At 39.8% G+C, this 18,455-nt stretch overlaps 1 protein-coding gene across 2 annotated transcripts in view; it reads left to right on the top strand.

Annotated features, from left to right (window-relative positions):
• RIMKLB (ribosomal modification protein rimK like family member B) overlaps positions 1-18,455 on the top strand; it is a 156,166-nt gene that overhangs the window by 105,670 nt on the left and 32,041 nt on the right. For both annotated transcript variants that reach the window (XM_044915455.1, XM_021690408.2), the window contains exon 2: positions 3,956-4,184. In XM_044915455.1, the coding sequence (XP_044771390.1) occupies positions 4,010-4,184 (175 nt within the window). In that variant the 5' untranslated portion in view covers positions 3,956-4,009. The remainder of the gene's footprint in view (positions 1-3,955; positions 4,185-18,455) is intronic.

The following is an 18,455-nucleotide window of genomic DNA, read 5'->3' as shown; positions in this document are numbered from 1 at the left end:
AGATACCAGGACAAATGGAACAGTAATTAACAAGCTGGAGGTTGTTAAGCTTACTTGCCCTTTTCCTGGAGATGTCATCTACTTTGGTGTACATTGGAATACAGTGTGGTATACCTCTGTGATTCTTTACATGAAAAGCAAGACAAAGCATAAGAATCTTTTGAAGCTGATAAAGAAAATGTATCCCATAAGAACAAAGATAATCTCGGGGCTGGGCAAGGTCATGATCCCCAGATCCTGCCATATTGACTGCCACTAGGTGGATTTGAGGAACCACAATCATTGACATTGATGTTGGACCTCTTCAAGACAGTGTCTACCTCTTTCATAGAGTCTTCTGCAGAGCATTTCTTCAGTTACAGATCTGGGGGTGCGAGTATCCCCTATGAAAGCCTTGCAAAGATTGGGCTGCTCCATTGGGAGAAAATGAAAGGAGGGGCACCTGGGTGGCTCAGTCAGTTAAGCATCTGCCTTTTGCTTAGTTCGTGATCCCCGGGTCCTGGGATTGAACCCTACATCAGGCTCCCTGCTCAGTGGGGAGTCTTATTTCTCCATCTCCCTCTGTCCCCTCTCCCCCCCGCCCCCAGCTCATGCTCTGTCTCTCACTCTCTCTGATAAGTAAATAGTGTTTTTTTTTTTTTTAAATGAAAGGAGATGGGGAGGCTAATCTGAACTTGCAGTTGATGGTTTCATACCAGTGTGGAAACACCCAAAGATTAAGCATGGGTATCAGAGCTGCAGCCATGATGCTCATGTGCATCATTTGTCAGAAGTTGCTGCACAACTACATGAGATTGCAGCCCAGGAGTGTTTTTATTGTCTGGTTATAGAATCATTGAAAACACCATGTGTTAATGTTGTGGCCTGGGCATTTTCCACAAGTTGACATACCAGGTCTTGGCCTGATGCTATTGGTGAACATTCCTACTTCCCAGTTGCCAGTGGCTTTAACATCCTATCCTGATTTGTGTTGGGGCCACAACTGCTATACTCACTCAGTGAAATTCAGTCATATCATTGAACAGATGTTCAAGACCTAAGTGTCAGGGAAGGCACCAAGATGGCTTCAGAGTATTGGAGGTCATTGACAGGGTGTTTCAAGAACTACTCCGTCTAAACATCTTAAGGTCATTTTTATATGCCCCTCTCAAGGGAAACTGGGGAGACATTAGGTACTCTGGTGCGACTTTTCTTACGTGGAGCTTTTCCTTTGAGTGAGACTTTTTAATGACCACATCTTCGATTCGTATCTAGCCTAAGGCTTAAGAGGGTATGTTCTTTTTTTAAGAGGTCATGTTCTTGACCACAGCTCTGGAACAAGAACACAAGGGGTCAGGAGGCTCTGGGCACCAAGCAATCCCTTTGCTGGTTACTTTGGGTCTTGGCCTGATGCATCACATCTGAGAGCTCTTCCTTGCTTTTCCACAGCTACAGGTCACACTCATGTGTATCTCCCATGTTATTTTATTCCTTCCCTGCTTTCCTGTGATTGATGCCTTGAGACCCTGGGTTGTGGGGCAGGTGGGTGAGTGTGGCAGGCATGGCAGGCTAAGGTTTGGGGTGGGGGCTGTGTGTATGTGTGTGGTGGTGCGTCTGGCTCATGATGTTCTAGTCACCCTGTGTATCTATGGAGCAGACCCTTCTGACTGAGACCCTGGAGAGTGTGTGAATGGTGCATGAGGGACCATTTCCAGCTCTGATGCTGGAAGCCGCCCATCTGTATGGCCATTGCTTCCTCTAGTTCTTACCCTCGTCCTTTTTTCTATGTTAGGTTTGCTAGGTCATCTGGGGGGGTATTAGGAATTTTTTTAAAGTAGGCTCCATGCCCAACGTGAGGCTAGAACTCAGGATCCTGAGATAAAGAGTTACATGCTCTACTGACTGAGTCAGCCAGGGGCCTCAGGAATTTTAATTTTGTAAAGTTTTTTTTTTTTTTTTTTGCTTGAAATCACCTGTTAACGTTTGTTAGTAAGACTTGTAACTTTTTGCTTCTTAGGAAATTTTTCAACTGTTGTCTTGCTCATGATGCAAACTCTGAGAAGCAGCGCTCTATTTGTGGAAGGAAGTGCTTTTTTGTGTTCTAGTAAACAATCTGCTTGTTTAAAAAAATTCTATTTAAAGTAAGCATAAAAACCTTGAGTAAGAGCATGCTATCCCCTGACTCAAATAAATTTTAGTGAATGGACCCCAGCACTTACTGTTTTTTTAAGGTTGTTTTTCCCATATTCTTGAACTATTTATTTTGATTGATGTTGATATATAAATGATTTCAGTGTTGGGGCGCCTGGGTGGCTCAGATGGTTAAGCGTCTGCCTTCGGCTCAGGTCATGATCCCAGCGTCCTGGGATCGAGCCCCGCATCGGGCTCCCTGCTCAGCGGGGAGCCTGCCTCTCCCTCTCCCTCTCCCTCTGCCTTTCTCCCTCCTCATGCTCTCTCTCTCTCTGTATCCCTGTGTCTCAAATGAATAAATAAAAATCTTTAAAAAAAATAAATAAATAAAAAAATAAATGATTTCAGTGTTGATACTCTTAGTAATACAGGTGTTACTGTGTCATTATTTAAAACATTTCTATAAGTGTATTTGTAATAAAATACACATAAATTAACAATAAGGGAAGAAAATTGAATAAAAAACTAACTGCAGATATACTGATGATTACAGTCTCATCTATTTTATATCAAGGGATTTGCATTTTGGGGGAAGGAGTAAATCAGCCAAAAGTAGATGATGAGGTTAAAGTACATTCCTAGATAGTATGTAAGAATACAGGAAATGACATTGAATATGATACAGAAAATGGGACTTTTACTAAGTGATCTGCTGTAATTATAAAACTGCAGTGGGGGGTGCCTGGGTGGCTCAGTCGTTAAGCGTCTGCCTTCGGCTCAGGTCATGATCCCAGGGTCCTGGGATCGAGCCCCGCATCGGGCTCCCTGCCTGGCGGGAAGCCTGCTTCTCCCTCTCCCACTCCCCCTGCTTGTGTTCCCTCTCTCGCTGTGTCTCTGTCAAATAAATAAATAAAATCTTTAAAAAAAAAAAACAAAAAAACTGCAGTGGTAGCTTCCCCAGTGGAAGATGGAGAAATTTTGTTTCATGGGAAGTTGTGAGTTTCTATATTTCTAGTGGTATAAAAATTTTTGATTTGAATAAAATGGAAAAGGCATCATTATTACCTTATTCATTTGTTTGTATAGTTAATATATAATCACAGCATTTATTTGTGTTGAAAGCCAAGAATTAGATTTCTTTTTTAACATTTATATATGTAAATACTATAACATTTATATACGTATATATATATATATATATATAAATTTTTTTTTTTAAAGATTTTATTTATTTATTTGAGACAGAAAGAATGAGAGAGACAGAGAGCACATGAGAGGGGGGAGGGTCAGAGGGAGAAGCAGGCTCCCTGCCGAGCAGGGAGCCCGATGGGGGACTCGATCCCAGGACTCCAGGATCATGACCTGGGCCGAAGGCAGTCGCTTAACCAACTGAGCCACCCAGGCGCCCTATATATAAATTTTTTAAAAAAAATTTCATTTATTTATTTGGCAGAGAGAAAGAGAGCGAGCACAAGCAGGGGCAGAGGGAGAGGGAGAAGCAGGCTTCCTGCTAAGCAGGGAGCCTGATGCGGGGCTCAATCCCAGGACCCTGGGATCATGACCTGAGCCGAAGGCAGATGCTTAACTGACTGAGCCACCTAGGCTCCCCATTAATATATTTTTTTAAGTAATCTCTATGCCTAATGTGGGGCTCTAACTCAGCGACCCCCAAAATCAAGAGTTGCACACACTACCAAGTGAGCCAGCCAGTAGCCCCAAATAGATGTATTTTTTAACAAGAGGAAATGAAATTTAATTTCATATGTATGGGGAGCCCCAAAGACATAAAATTCCTTAAGTAGAGTTCTTTATTTACCCTGTTTGTGAATTTTGTCTTTCTGTGTAGAAAGAATCTGCATTCAGGAGGAAATAATCCAGAAGGAAGACCAAGCAGATCAAGATGTGTAGCTCTGTGGCAGCCAAATTGTGGTTTTTGACAGATCGTCGAATCAGGGAAGACTATCCCCAAAAAGAGATTTTACGAGCATTAAAGGCCAAATGTTGTGAGGAGGAATTGGACTTCAGGGCCGTGGTGATGGATGAGGTGGTACTGACAATCGAGCAAGGAAACCTGGGTAAGTCTATACTAAGTAATTTAATGGATTTTTTTCTTAGAATATCTTGAATCCACATTTTTTAGGAATAGTTTGGAGGAAGGAATTGTTAGCCTTATTGTTACGAAGTATCATCTAATCTTAAAATCTAGCATTTTTTTTTTTTTTTAAGATTTTGAGAGAGAGCACAAGCCACTTAACCAACAATATTTTGGCCCTCCAAAATCTATATGTTATGGAAGAAATGGAAACATCAGTATTTATTGAACTTCTTATTATGTAGAAAATAGTTGGGAGAGAAATTAAAGATGATCTATTTTCCCCCCCCATTATTGCTTCTAATTTTAAAAGACCTTATTTATAAAGTGCTCCTAAGAGAATTTGTACCTCATGGGGGTCCTTTTAGTAAATGCATCAAATTCCACATGTGATTCTTATTTTCTTTATAAAATATTTTATACATATAGTATAAAATGGCAATACAATTTTATTCTTTTTACTGGATAGAAGTGTCCTAATGATTTGACTCAATTGGTGATAAGTCTGGTATTTTTAATATTTCATGTTTGTTTTAAGGTTATAAGGAGAAGATATTTTAGAAATATAGAAATTCTTGGGGCGCCTGGGTGGCTCAGTCGCAAAGCGTCTGCCTTCGGCTCAGGTCATGGTCCCAGGGTCCTGGGATTGAGCCTGGCGTCGGGCTCCCTGCTCCCTCTCCCACTCCCCCTGCTTGTGTTCTTTTTCTCTCTGTCAAATAAATAAAATCTTTAAAAAATAGGAATTCTTTTGAACTGACTTAGGAGTCTTTACGTCTTTGGAAAGTTATGACTTGTTATAGCTAAATCGGTCATTTCTGTTAAGGAGCATCATATGGTGGCATATACATGAAATTTTTAATTAACTTTCAGAAAATACTTCATAGTTTACTGATAGTATTGTATTAAGGTATAAGACAAACACTTAAAATAGATTCTACATAACTTGTTTTGTGTCTAGAATCATAATGAGACCATGTGTTTTAATTTTCTCATCAATAAAATGGAGAGATATGGTTATTGTGAGAATTAATATTATTCAGTATATGAATCTGCTGTTAGGGTAATTTCATTCATACACTAGTTAATGGATCTAGACTCTACCTGATAACATGATCCTGTAGTTTAAGTGGGTAGAATCTTTTAGCAGTTACTCTTTACTCTGCCCTCTTGACATTTAATTCATTCTCATTACCTTTCAATAGTTATGTTTTGTCAGCAGATCTTTAATATGTAAATTAATGTATATCGAAGACTTAATAGAAAAACAGAATGATCCCCATTTTAGTATAAATGATCCTCATTGCTAATTTAGGATCAAAAGTTATTGCTGTAGAAATAACATTTAGAACTGAACTGTTTCTAGATTGTTTCACTTGAGTGTATAAGTAGTAACTACCTTTACAGGAAAGATGCACAGTATTTTATTTTAGTCAAGCTTTCTTTTTTTAATATATACACCTAGATCTAGCACTTAGTTATTCAGATTCTGAAGACTTGGTATAGAGCCTGTTCCATTCTTTCATAAGTATAATTTAAGTATTTACTATGTGCTAGTTAATTGGTATGGTGTGCAAAATGAGATAGGCTAAGATTAACATTAATCAAGTGATCACACAAATAAGTGTATAATTGTTATAACTTTGGTAAATTATAAAAGGTATGAATGTCACTTTGCACCCCCCCCCCCGCCCTGCACCTATGACAGATACTCTGATCGAACCAATTAAAATCCCGAATCTAGGGCGCCTGGGTGGCTCAGTTGATTAAGCTGTCTGAATATTAATTTCAGCTCAGGTCCGGATCTCAGGGTCCTGGGATCCAGCCCCTTTGGACTCTGTGCCTAGGCGGGAGTCTGCTTGAGATTCTCTCCCTCGGCCCCTCCCCCTGCTCGTGCGCATGTGCCCTCTCTCTCTCTAATATAAATACACATTTTCTCTCTAAAATAAATAAATAAAATCCAGAATCTATCACATTCTTTTACACAGCTTTTCAACATAAGTGCATGTACAAACTGTTGAGATTGGAGTCAGAAATTTGGACACTGTATTGTGTTAGGAGCCATGCTCTTGAAGTATGTGTGAGAAGAGGCTTAAAGGCCAGTGTGGTACATAGCTCACTAAGCACCACTTTCACAGGCTTAATGGTGTATGCTTCTGCATTTTATTTATTTTTTGAAAAGATTTTATTTATTCATTTGACAGCACAAGCAAGGGGAGCAGCAGTCAGAGGGAGAGGTGTTAAACTATGTTTTAAAAGTTGGAAAACCAAAGGCTGCATAAACATGTATTGGAAAAGATATAGAGAAATTGGAACCCTCCTACATTGATAAAGGGAATGTACAATGTGGCAGTCCCTTTGGGAAAAAGTTTGGCAGTTCCTCTGAAGGTTGGACGTAGAATTACCACAGGATCCATCCCACTCCTGCATACATACCTAAGAAGAGTGACAGCATATGTTTGGGAGTCTGTAAGATGGGTTGGTGTTAATTGTTCTTTAAATGTTTGGTAGAATTCACCAGTGAAAACACCTGGTGCTGTGCTTTTCCTTGGAGATTTTGGATTACTGGTTCAGTATGTCTGTTCTGATTTTTTTACTTCTTATTCAGTCTTACTAGGTTGTATGTTGCTAGGAATTTACCCATTTTTTTCTTGGTTATCCAATTTGTTGTCATGTAATTTTTCATAGTCATCTCTTACAATCTCTATTTTTGTGATGTCCATTGTAATATCTCCTTTCATTTTGAATTTTTGTTATTTAAGACCTCTCTTTTTTCCTTACTCTTTTTTTCTTAGTCTAACTAAAAGTTTGTCAATTTGTTGATATTTCCAAAAGATAGCGTTGGTTTTTTTCTGTTTTTCTCTTTTCTATTTAGGTTATTTGTGTTCTCATTTTTATTTTTATTTTTCTGTTAACTGTGGGTTTAGTTTGTTCTTTTTCCGCTTGTTTATGGTGTAAGGTTAGGTTGTTGATTTGAGATTTTTCTTTTTAATGAGCTTTTTTTTTTTTTTTTAATGTGCATGCTTATAGCTGTACACTTCCCTCTTAACACTGCTTTCACCACATCCCATAAGTTTTGGTATGCTATATTTTGCTTTTGTCTTAAGATATGTCTCATTTCCCTTGTGACATCTTTTATCTTATTTGTTTTAAGTGTGTGTTATTTAGGGGTGTCTGGGTGGCTTAGTCCGTTAAGCATCCGACTCTTGGTTTCACCTCGGGTCCTGATACTGGGGTTGTGAGATGGAGTCCCGTATCGGGCTCAGTGCTGGGCATGGAGCCTGCTTAAGATTCTCTCTCCCTCTTCCTCTCCCCACCCCCCTCCAAAAAAAAGTGTTATTTAATTTCCAGATATTTGTGAATTCTGTTTCCTTTTGTTATTAATTTCTAGTTTCGTCTCTAGAAAAGATACTTGGTATGATATCAGTATTCTTAAATTTGTTGAGATTTGCTTTGTGGCTTAAGATGTGATGGATCTTGGAGAAAATCCCATTTGCCCTTGAAGAATGAGGATTGTGTTGTTAGTAGTGTTTTTTATATTTTAGGTCCAGTTGATCTGTAGTGTTTTCCAGTTATTTTGTTTCCTCATTAGATTTTCTGTTTGCTCGATCCATTATTAAAAGTAGGGTATTTGAAGTTTTCATTTATTGTTGGTGTCCATTTCTCTCTTTGGTCTCTCACTGTTCCATACATGTGGGTGCTGTATTGGGTGCCTGCATATTTATAATGTTATAATTTCCTGGTGAATTGACTCTTTTATCATAATAATGATGATTATCTCTTGTGACAGTTTTTCTCTTATAGCCTATTTTGTCTTATAAGTAGGGCCACTTCAGCTCTCTTTCCGTAACCATTTGCATGAAGTATCTTCTCTCAGCCTTTCACTTTCAGCCTTTGAGTGTCCTTACATCTAGAGTGAGTCTCTTGTTGATAGCATATAGTTGGGCATTGGTTTTTGGTCCATTTTGTCCCTATGTATCTTTTTTTTTTTTTTTAATTTTTTTGGTAAAGATTTTATTTATTTGACAGAGAGAGAGAGACAGCCAGAGAGGGAACCACAAGCAGGGGGAGAGGAGAGGGAGAGGCAGGCTTCCCACTGAGCAGGTAGCCCGATGTGGGGCTCGATCCCAGGACTCTGGGATCATGACCTGAGCCGAAGGCAGACACTTAACGACTGAGCCACCAGGCGCCCTAAAATTTTTTTTAGAGACAGATGTGGGGAGGGTCAGAGGGAGAGAATCTCCAGCAGACTCCCCACTGAGTGCAGAGAGGGACACAGGGCTCAGTCTCAAGGACCTATGAGACTACAACCTGAGCAAGACATTTTATTGTTTTCTGTATGTCTTATACCTATTTTGTCTCTTTTTCTCTCTTGTTACCTTCCTTTGTGTTGTGTTGATTTGTTGTTGTGGCATGCTTTAGTTCCTTATTATAGGTATCATCTGTAGGTATTTTATTCATCATTACTGTGAAGATTACATAATACATTATATACTTTTAATCTCTTTTAGGTGATAAATTTATTCATATATCAACTCTACCCTTATAAATTTCCCCTTATTTTATGTTAATAATATCACAAATTACATCTTATGATTTTGTATCCATTGACAGTTTTATAGGCATAGTTATTTTGTATGCTTTTAGCTTTTTTATTAAAGTAAGCTCTAGGCCCAATATGGGGCTTGAACTCAGGACCCTAAGATCAAGAGTTGCATGCTATTCCGACTGAGCCAGCCAGGTGACCCTGTATGCTTTTAACTTTTAAATGCTATACCAGCAATAACACTGATTTATGCACTACCATTAAGAGTATTTTAGGATTCTGTATGTATTTATATATTACCTTTACCCAAGAGCTTTTATTTTTTTTATGCTTTTGTGTTGCCTTCTAGCATTTTATTTTTTTTAAAGATTTTATTTATTTATTTGACAGAGAGAGACACAGCGAGAGAGGGAACACAAGCAGGGGGAGTGGGGGAGGGAGAAGCAGGCTTCCCGCAGAGCAGGGGGCCCTATGTGGGGCTAGATCCCAGGACCCAGGGATCGTGACCTGAGCCGAAGGCAGACGCTTAACAGCTGAGCCACCCAGGCGCCCCGCATTCTTTTTAAGATTTTATTTTTAAGTAATCTCTACACCCAGTGTCGCCTCAAACTTAAAACCCTGAGATAAAGAGTCACTCGCTCTACTGATGGAGCCAGCCAGGAGCCCCTGCCTTGTAGCGCTTTTATTTCAACTTGGACTCTCTTTAGCATTTCTTGTAAGGCCAGACTATTGGTGATTAACTCCTCAGCTTTTCTTTATGTGGGATAAACCTTTATTTCTCCTTATTTTTTGAAGGACAGTTTTGCTGGATATATTGTCTTGTTACTTTTTTTATTTCAGCACTTTGAATATGTCATCCCACTATTGTGTGATTTCTGCTGAGAAATATTTTGATAATGTTATGAGAGCTCCTTTGTTTATGATAATTTGCTTTCCTCTTTCTAGATTTTTTTTTTCTGTTTGCCTTTTTTTTTTTTAAAGTTGTTTGTTAGAGAGCATGTGCACATGCGCACGGGAGGGAGGGAGAGAGAATCTTAAGCAGACTCTGTACTGAGTGTGGAGCCCAATGTGAGGCTCGATTTGACGACTCTGAAATCGGGACCTGAGGCAAAACCAAGAGTCGGACACTTAACTGACTGCACCAGGCAGGTGCCCCTGTCTTTGACTTTTTAGTTTGATTTGGTGTCTCAGTGTGAGTCTCTTTAGGTTCATCCTACTTAGAATTTTTTGAGCTGTTTGAATATGGATATCCATTTCTTTCCTCAGATTGGGAAAATTGTCAGCCATTTTGTCAGACTCCCTGCTTCTTTGTCTCTCTTCCTTCTGGGACTTCCATAATATCAGTATTGGTCTGCTTGAGGGGTGCCTGGGTGGCTCAGTCAGTTAAGTGTCGTACTCTTGATTTTGGCTAAGGTCATGATTTCAGGGTTGTGAGATCAAGTCCCGTATCTGGGTCCACATGCTGGGTATGGAGCCTGATTAAGATTCTCTCTGCCATCTCCCCCTCCCCCCCCCACCATAAGAGATTGGTGGAAGTTGTCTATAAAGATTGAGAATGGTGGCTTTTTTTTTTCAAATGCCCAAATACCAACAAAAAATAACAAGGCATAGAGAGAAACATGGAAGCGTGGTCCAATTAGAGAACCAAAGTAAATATCCAGAAATCACCTTAAGGAAACAAAGATCTAGTACACTTGAAACTAATGGAACATTGTGTGTTAACTATACTTAACTAAAAAAAATTTTTTTAAGGACGCCTAGGTGGCTCAGTTGGTTCAGCATCAGACTCTTGAATTCAAGCCTTGTATCAAGCTCCATGCACAGCAGGGAGTCTGCTTAAGATTCACTCTTTCTATCTCTCCCTCTCCCCTCTCTCTATTGATTGCTTTCTCTCTCTAAAATAAATAAATCTAAAAAAAAAACACCCTCTCTTCCTTTAGCTTTGTTCTTCTTTTATATGTTGATGTCACAAAATTACATCTTTATACGTTTTGTGTCAAAAAACAATCTTTTAAAATGCATTAGTCTCCTAGGTTATATAGGAAACAAGAATTGGAGTTACAAACCAGTTACAGTAATACTTGCTCTTAAACTAATGACTTTAATTTTTTCTTTAAATGTATTAGTCTCCATTGTTATGTAGAAAACAAAAACTATGGTTACAGACCATTGTGAAAATAATACTACCTTTTCTAATTGCTCATGTGTTTACCTTTGTTGAGATCTTTATTTCTCTGTATGATTTTGAGTTACTGTCCAATGTCCTTTCATTTCACCTTGGCAGCACTCCTTTGAATGTTTTTTGCATGACAGGTCTAGTGGTCATTTATTCCTTCAACTTCTGTTTTTCTGGCAATGTCTTAGTTTCTACCTCATATTTGAAGGACAGTTTGTTGGATATAAGATTTTTGGTTGATAGTTTATTTTTAGCATTTTGAATATATTGGCCCCCGATCTTCTGGCCTCCAGTGTTTCTGATGACAAGTCTGCCGATAATTTTATTGAAGATCCCTAGTATGTGATGATTTGCCTCGCTCTTGCTTCGTTCAATATTCTTTGTCTTGGGTTTTAAAAGTTTGATTAGCCTGAGCCTGAGTTCATCTTACTTGGAGATCATTGAGCTACTTGTTTGTTTATATTCATGTCTTTCATTGAATTCTTGAAATTTTCAGCCATTATTTCCTCTTTCCCCTTTCTTTCCCACCCACCTCCATCCCATGCACTCTTGCTCTTGGTTCTCTCCCTCACTTCCAGACTCCAACAGTACAAATGTCTCTTCAACTTTAGTCATTTTTTTCTGTCTGCTCAGATCTGCCTTTGAATCCATCTAGTGAATTTTTCATTTCTGTTATTGGACTTTTTTTTTTTATGATTTTATTTATTTGACAGAGAGAGCACAAGCTGGGGAGCTGCAGGCAGAAGGAGAGAGAAGCAGGCTCTCTGAGGAACAGGGAGCCCGATGCAGGGCTCAATCCCAGGATCCTGGGATCATGAGCTGAGCCAAGGCAGTCGCTTACCAACTGAGCCATGCAGGCGCCCTGTTATTGGACTTTTCATTTTCAGTCTACAGTTACTCCTTGGTGTCTATGTTTTTTTTTTTTCAATTGATTTTTCCATTTTTTTTTTCACCCATGGTTTTCTTGATTTTCTTCTCATGTTTCTTTAGTTCTTTTACCATCTTTGAGACAGTTGTTTTAACTTCCTTGTCTTCTGTTGATTTATTCCTTTGAACGGCTATACTTTCCTGTTTCTTTGTGAGTTTTTGTTTTGTTTTGTTGAATATTGCACATTTGAATCTCATAATGTGGTAACTCTGGAAATCAGACTCTCCTTCTTCCCCAGGGTTTGTGTTTTTTGTTTACTGTTTTTGTTTTTTTGATTGTTGTAGGCTGTCCATGTCCTGAAGATTAGCCTGGGCTGTAAATTGTCTTCTCAGGACTTCCCTAAACCTTTCCTTAGTTATGCACAGTCACTTGGTAATTTTTCCCATATATGCAATAATATTTTAATGTCCTGGTCTTTCATGTCTGGGTCCTGAATGGGGAAAATGACAAGACATAGGGGAGCAGAGAGGATATTTGAAGAAAGAAATCCCCTGGAAGTCACTTCACCTGGAAGGGGAGGGGCTTATAATAATGGGTAGGGTAGTTGAACAATGATGGCTACTGGCCTCTTTGCAACTTTGTGATTAGAAGCTGCAACCAGGCATCAGAGGAGAGGTCTGTGTATTTGAAGGACAGGGTCCTTTTAGTGAACCTTGTTCCTGCAAGGTACTGTCAGTTGCCCCAGGAACAGGTGCATAGTGTGCCTTAGGGGTGGGGGATGGGTAGTGCTACTGTGCTTAAGAGTTGAAATTGACCAAAATTCACTGCATTTTACCCTTCTAGTCATTTCCTGAAAGTTGCAATCCCTCAACAGACTTGGGAGCTCTACAACAGTTATATCTGACAGATTTTGCCAATGCAGTAAAAATCTAGGGGCAGCAGACCGATTCCTGGTGCACCCTCCTCCACCCTTCCCAGAATCATCTGTGTTGTCCTTTTTTTTTTTTTTTTTAAGATTTTATTTATTTGACAGATAGCGAGAGAGCTAACACAAGCAGGGGGAGTGGGAGAGGGAGAAGCAGGTTCCCTGGTGAGCAGAGAGCTTGACATGGGGCTCCATTCCAGGACCCTGGGATAATGACCTGAGCTGAAGGCAGCCGCTTAACCGACTGAGCCACCCAGGTGCCCCCTCTGTTGTCATTTTTAAAAAAAGAATTTGAGAGAGAGAGAGAGCATGCATGCGTGTGTGTGTGCATGAGTTGGGGGAAGAGGGAGAAGCTGACTCCCTGCTGAAGTGAGCCCAATGTGGGGCTCCATCTGGGGCTCAATTTCAGGAGCCTTGGATAATAACCTGAGGCAAAGGCAGGCGCTTAAGTGACTGAGCCACCCAGGCACCCCCTCTGTTGTCATTTTTTATTGTGGTTCTCTGTCTTTTTGTTTTGTATTTTATTTTGGGAGTAAATCTCTTATTGGCTATATGTATTGTGAATATTTTTTTTCACTCCGTGGCTTGCCTTTTCACTCTGTTAATGAAATCTTTTGGTGGGTGGAAGTTCCTAATTTTAATTAGGTACAGTTTATATTTTTTTATTTTTAAAGATTTTATTTATTAGAGAGAGAGAGAAAGAGAGAGAGAACATGAGTGGGGAGGGGCAGAGGGAAAAACGGAGACTCCCTGCAGAGCAGGGAGCCTGACAGGGGACTTGATTCCAGGACCCTGGATCACCGTGACCTGAGCCGAAGACAGGTGCTTAACCGACTGAGCCACCCAGATGCCCAGTATTTATTTTTGTTTTGGTTAGTGCTTTTTGTGTCCTAGTTACGAAATACTTATGCACCCAAGAATTCCTTTGAGATACATACTGAAATACCTACTCGATAAAATATGACATAAAGGACATATGGTGTGGTACCATTTTCTAAAGGGAGAGCTATATGTAATTATAACCTTTGCTATGACCCTGTGATTTTATACTTTACCCATGAAGACCTTTGTTGTCTTCTTTAGGAAGAGATGGCAACAACTCGATTTATATTCTCTAGAACTCATTTCATACCTGAAACAATCTGTAATCTCCTTTTCACATGTTGTCTCTGGAAAGATGTTGAGCCTGGAAATTTGAGTCTAGTTTTTTCTTTTTTTTTTTTTTTTTAAGATTTTATTTATTTGACAGAGAGAGACACAGCGAGAGAGGGAACACAAGCAGGGGGAGCAGGAGAGGGAGAAGCAGGCCTCCCGCCGAGCAGGGAGCCCAATGCGGGGCTCGATCCCAGGACCCCAGGATCATGACCTGAGCCGAAGGCAGACGCTTAACGACTGAGCCACCCAGGCGCTCCTCAATTTTTTTTTTTTTTTTTTAAGATTTTATTTATTTATTTGACACAGAGAGCACAAGCGGGGGAGTGGCAGGCAGAGGGAGAGGGAGAAGCAGGCTCCCCGCTGAGCAAGGAGCCCAATGCAGGGCTCGATCCCAGTATCCTGGGATCATGACCCGAGCTGAAGGCAGACGCTTAACCGACTGAGCCACCCAGGCGCCCCAGGCGCTCCTCAATTTTTTTTAAGATTTTATTTATTTGAAAGAGACACAGCGAGAGAGGGAACACAAGCAGAGGGAGTGGGAGAGGGGGAAGCAGGCTTCCCACGGAGCAGGGAGCCTGGTGCGGGGCTCCATCCCAGGACCCTGGGACCATGACCTGAGCCGAAGGCAGCCGCTTAGCGACTGAACCACCCAGGCGCCCCTAGTTTTTTTTCATTTTTAAAAATGGTTTTGTAAGAAGAAATCAGTTTGCTTTTACATATATTGTGTTACTTTGTTTGGTTTTAATTTCTAGATTTATAAATTACCTCATTTTAATATAGACATATACCCATCGCCCATGTCCCCTATCTTCCCCCCCCCCCCCATGTTATAGTGCTCTCATGAGGTTGATTCGGTTATTTGAAGCAGGTACTGTCAATGACATCTCAGCTGGTCCCAATTTATTGGGCTAATACCCACTCTTTGGCATTTTCCCCCCATTGTTGCATTAGTAAATAAACCTATCCCCAAATAACACTTAGTTATTTCATATAATTGAAACATTTTAATTTATTCTCAAGATTTTCCCCTGGAAGTTTCCTCTTAGTTAATTGCTAAAGAAAGAGAAAGGAATAGTTTGAGAGTAGTACTATATATGAAGCATAGCATTAGGCACATATATCTTGTTTTTTCTCTTTTTAAAAATACTAATAGCGGGCGCCTGGGGGGCTCAGTTGGTTAAGCGACTGCCTTCGGCTCGGGTCATGATCCTGGAGTCCCGGGATCAAGTCCTGCATCGGGCTCCCTGCTCGGCAGGGAGTCTGCTTCTCCCTCTGACCCCCCTCCCTCTCATGCTGTCTCTCATTCTCTCTGTCTCAAATAAATAAATAAAATCTTTAAAAAAAAATACTAATAGCTTTATATTTTTACTAATTATAAAGTGACATAAACAGTACTGAAATATAAAATTAAAGCAAATATTATTTGATATTTTTACCATCCACAGATCACTGCTAACCCCATACACATAAATGAATTATAACATACCTACTGTTCTCTAAATTTTTTTTTACTTATCAGTGAGTGTCACCTGTGTGCCACGATATTAGGTATTGGAGATAGAGAGTTTAGCAAAGTAGCCCTGTTCTAAGTGCTTCATGGCGCCATCTCTTTAAGGTAAGTGGGAGACATGGACATTATACAAAGCCAAAGAAATAATTACACACTTAAGTGGTAGAAAAGTAAAGTGTGATATGGGAATCCAACGGAATCAGTAGAATCAAATGGAACCAATGGAATCTACTTTTATTTATTCTTAATATTTAAAAAAAGAATTTTTTTTTTAAGATTTTATTTATTTATTCGAGAGAGAGAGAGAGAACACAAGCAGGCGGAGTGGGAGGGGGAGAAGCAGGCTTCCCGCTGAGCTGAGCAGGGAGCCCAATGCGGGGCTCAGTCCCAGGACCCTGAGATCATGACCTGAGCCGAAGGCAGTCGCTTAACCAACTGAGCCACCCAGGCGCTCCTAAAAAAATTTTTAAATAATCTCTACACCCATCATGGGGCTTGAACCCACACCCCTGAGATCAAGAGTTGCATGCTCTACCAACTAAGCCAGCCAGGTTCCCCCAGTGCAATCTAATTTAGATTGAAAGGTTAGAAAAGGCCTCTTTAAGGAAGTGACACTAAAACCTGAAGGATGAGTAGGTATTATCCCGGGGTACAGTGAGAGGAAGAATATATGCTTTGCTCTTAACGTAGTTCTAGGAGAGGAATCACTGTTTGTTGCCAGACTGTCCTCCAGAAAGTTTGTACTACTGTGTCCTTTTCCAATATCCTCTCCAGTGTGATTGTTTGCATTTTAATATTAGACCACAAATGGCCCTGGTTGAGTCACTTTTCTGCTTAATCTTTTAGGAACTTGGACTGTGATTCCAAACCCAGCCGGACAGTGAGATTTACAGTTGAGTATTTCCTTAAGTCAGAAAATAAGTTGAGTATTCAGAGGAAAAACCTTTAATGTTTTTAGTCATCAGGAAGAAAATCTTTTCTTGTTTGAGCTCAGGCCCCCTGTTCCTGTTACCAAAATAGTTGGGAGCGTTGATTATGTTTAGTCTCCATGCTGAATTGGTCTGAATGTTTATTAATTCTCCAGTGAGATACTTGAATCAAATTTTATCTTCTCTGTCTTCTTAGCACCAAGTACCTATAGTAGTCAGAAATCAGAGCAGTTGCCTATCCCTTTCTAAAGTAGTTCAGGAAAGTGAAGCAATTGGATTAGTTGTACCTTTAATGCTTTAAACTCTTTCAGGTTTTAGGGATCAATTTTCTTATGCAAATGTCTGTAGTTTTTATATGTGATGTTGAATATTATAAATTAAGGTATGAATGTATAATATATGTTCATATGAATAAAAGTTAACTGATAATTTACAGAGAAGTGAGGTAAATTAAGAGATGTCATATTCTTGCAAGTAAAAAAGCAGGTTCTTAATTAGATGCCATGTCAAAATAATTCCCTTGGTTATGATGTAGGATGAGATAGTGATGAAGACGTTGAATATCCCTGGTCAGTGCCCCTAACTATATTTATTAAAGATAACCAAAACTGTCTTACCAAATATTATTAAATTGTGTGGACTACATAAAATGTAGATAAAGTTGCTAGTTCAGTTCTTGGCCTTCAGTATCTATCCTCCCCTCCCCCCCCTTTTGTACAAAGAGCACATGGATTTCCTTTTGAGAAATTCCCTCACTGTCTTGGTGAGACTGTAAGTCAGTGGTGCATTGCCCGTTGTTAGTCAAGCTAGTCTTCTTCCCTGCTCCGTTTTTTGTTTTGTTTTAAGATTTTATTTATTTGTCAGAGAGTGAGCGAGAGAGAGAGAGTACAAGCAGGGAGAGTAGCAGGCAGAGGGAGAAGCAGGCTCCCCGCTGAGCAAGGAGCCCGATACGGGACTTGATCCCAGGATCCTGGGATCATAACTTGAGCCGAAGGCAGGCGCTTAACTTACTGAGCCACCTAGGTGTCCCTCCCCCACCCCATTTAAAGGTTTTTTTATTTTAGAGAAAGAGAGCGCAAGTGGGGGTGGGGCAGTGGGAGAGGGAGAGAATCTCAAGCAGACTCCACAACGAGCTCAGAACCCCATGTGGGGCTTGATCTCCCAACCCAGAGGTCATGACCTGAGCCAAAATCAAGAGTTGGGTGCTCAACCGACTGAGCCACCCAGGCATCCTCTCTTCCCTTTGAATTTGAGCAGTTTGACTCAAGGATAGAAGGAGAATGTTTGAAATTTAATAATGTTGGTATGGCACTTATAGATTCTAGGTCCTGTCTTGGTCCTAGATTCCCAGAATGGCCCTTGTCTTTTTTCTGCACCTGTTTTGTCATCATTCTTTTTAGTTCTAAGCACAATCCTATATCCATCCATTTTTTTTTCTTGCTCAACTTAACTAGAGATAGTTTCTTAAAATCAAATAACCTTAACCAATGCAGAAATTAATTCCCGAGAAAGTATTGCAGATGGTAGACCTTCAGAGAATTGATTACTTGGCAAAGATAGGATAGAAATCAAATTAGTATGATTCCAGAATGGTAATCTAATAACCCATGATACACAGTGTTCAAAATGGTGATTAAGTAGTTACCTTTATTTACTTAGAACCATGGTCTCATTGAGGATAAAGCTCAGGGGAATGATAGGTGTTGCCACAGAAAACCTTTTTAAAAAAGTATGAGGAATTTGGAATGGAAGACTAGAATGGCCTTTTGAAGGAATTGGAGGAACTTAAAGGAATAAATGAGTTCAAATGTCCCAATTCTTTTTTCAAGGCAAATAATAAAATTCAGGGGCTTTCTAGTATCTGGGACTATAGGTCTAACCTAACCATATATTCCTGCTGAAAAGCCTTCCAGCTATCATGCTGCTTAGTAAATTAGCACAGCTAGAGATTTGGAGGGAATTCATGTGACATAAAAAAAGGGGTTGTGCTTTAGAACTAGCTAGATTTAATTTTCCTGGCTGATCTAGTTATTAAACCTTTTGTGGTTGGTCAGATTGGTTGTCTGGTTTCATTTACTTGCTGGGAAATTAAATCTGTTGGTAAGTTCTCTTTCTAACAAGTAGGAATAAAAAATTAAAAGGCCTACT

The sequence above is a fragment of the Neomonachus schauinslandi genome, chromosome 5 (assembly GCF_002201575.2).
Source record: "Neomonachus schauinslandi chromosome 5, ASM220157v2, whole genome shotgun sequence".
Classification (NCBI taxonomy): Eukaryota; Metazoa; Chordata; class Mammalia; order Carnivora; family Phocidae; genus Neomonachus; species Neomonachus schauinslandi.
Note: the sequence above shows the minus strand (reverse complement) of the source record. Positions and strands in the feature narration are given on the sequence as shown.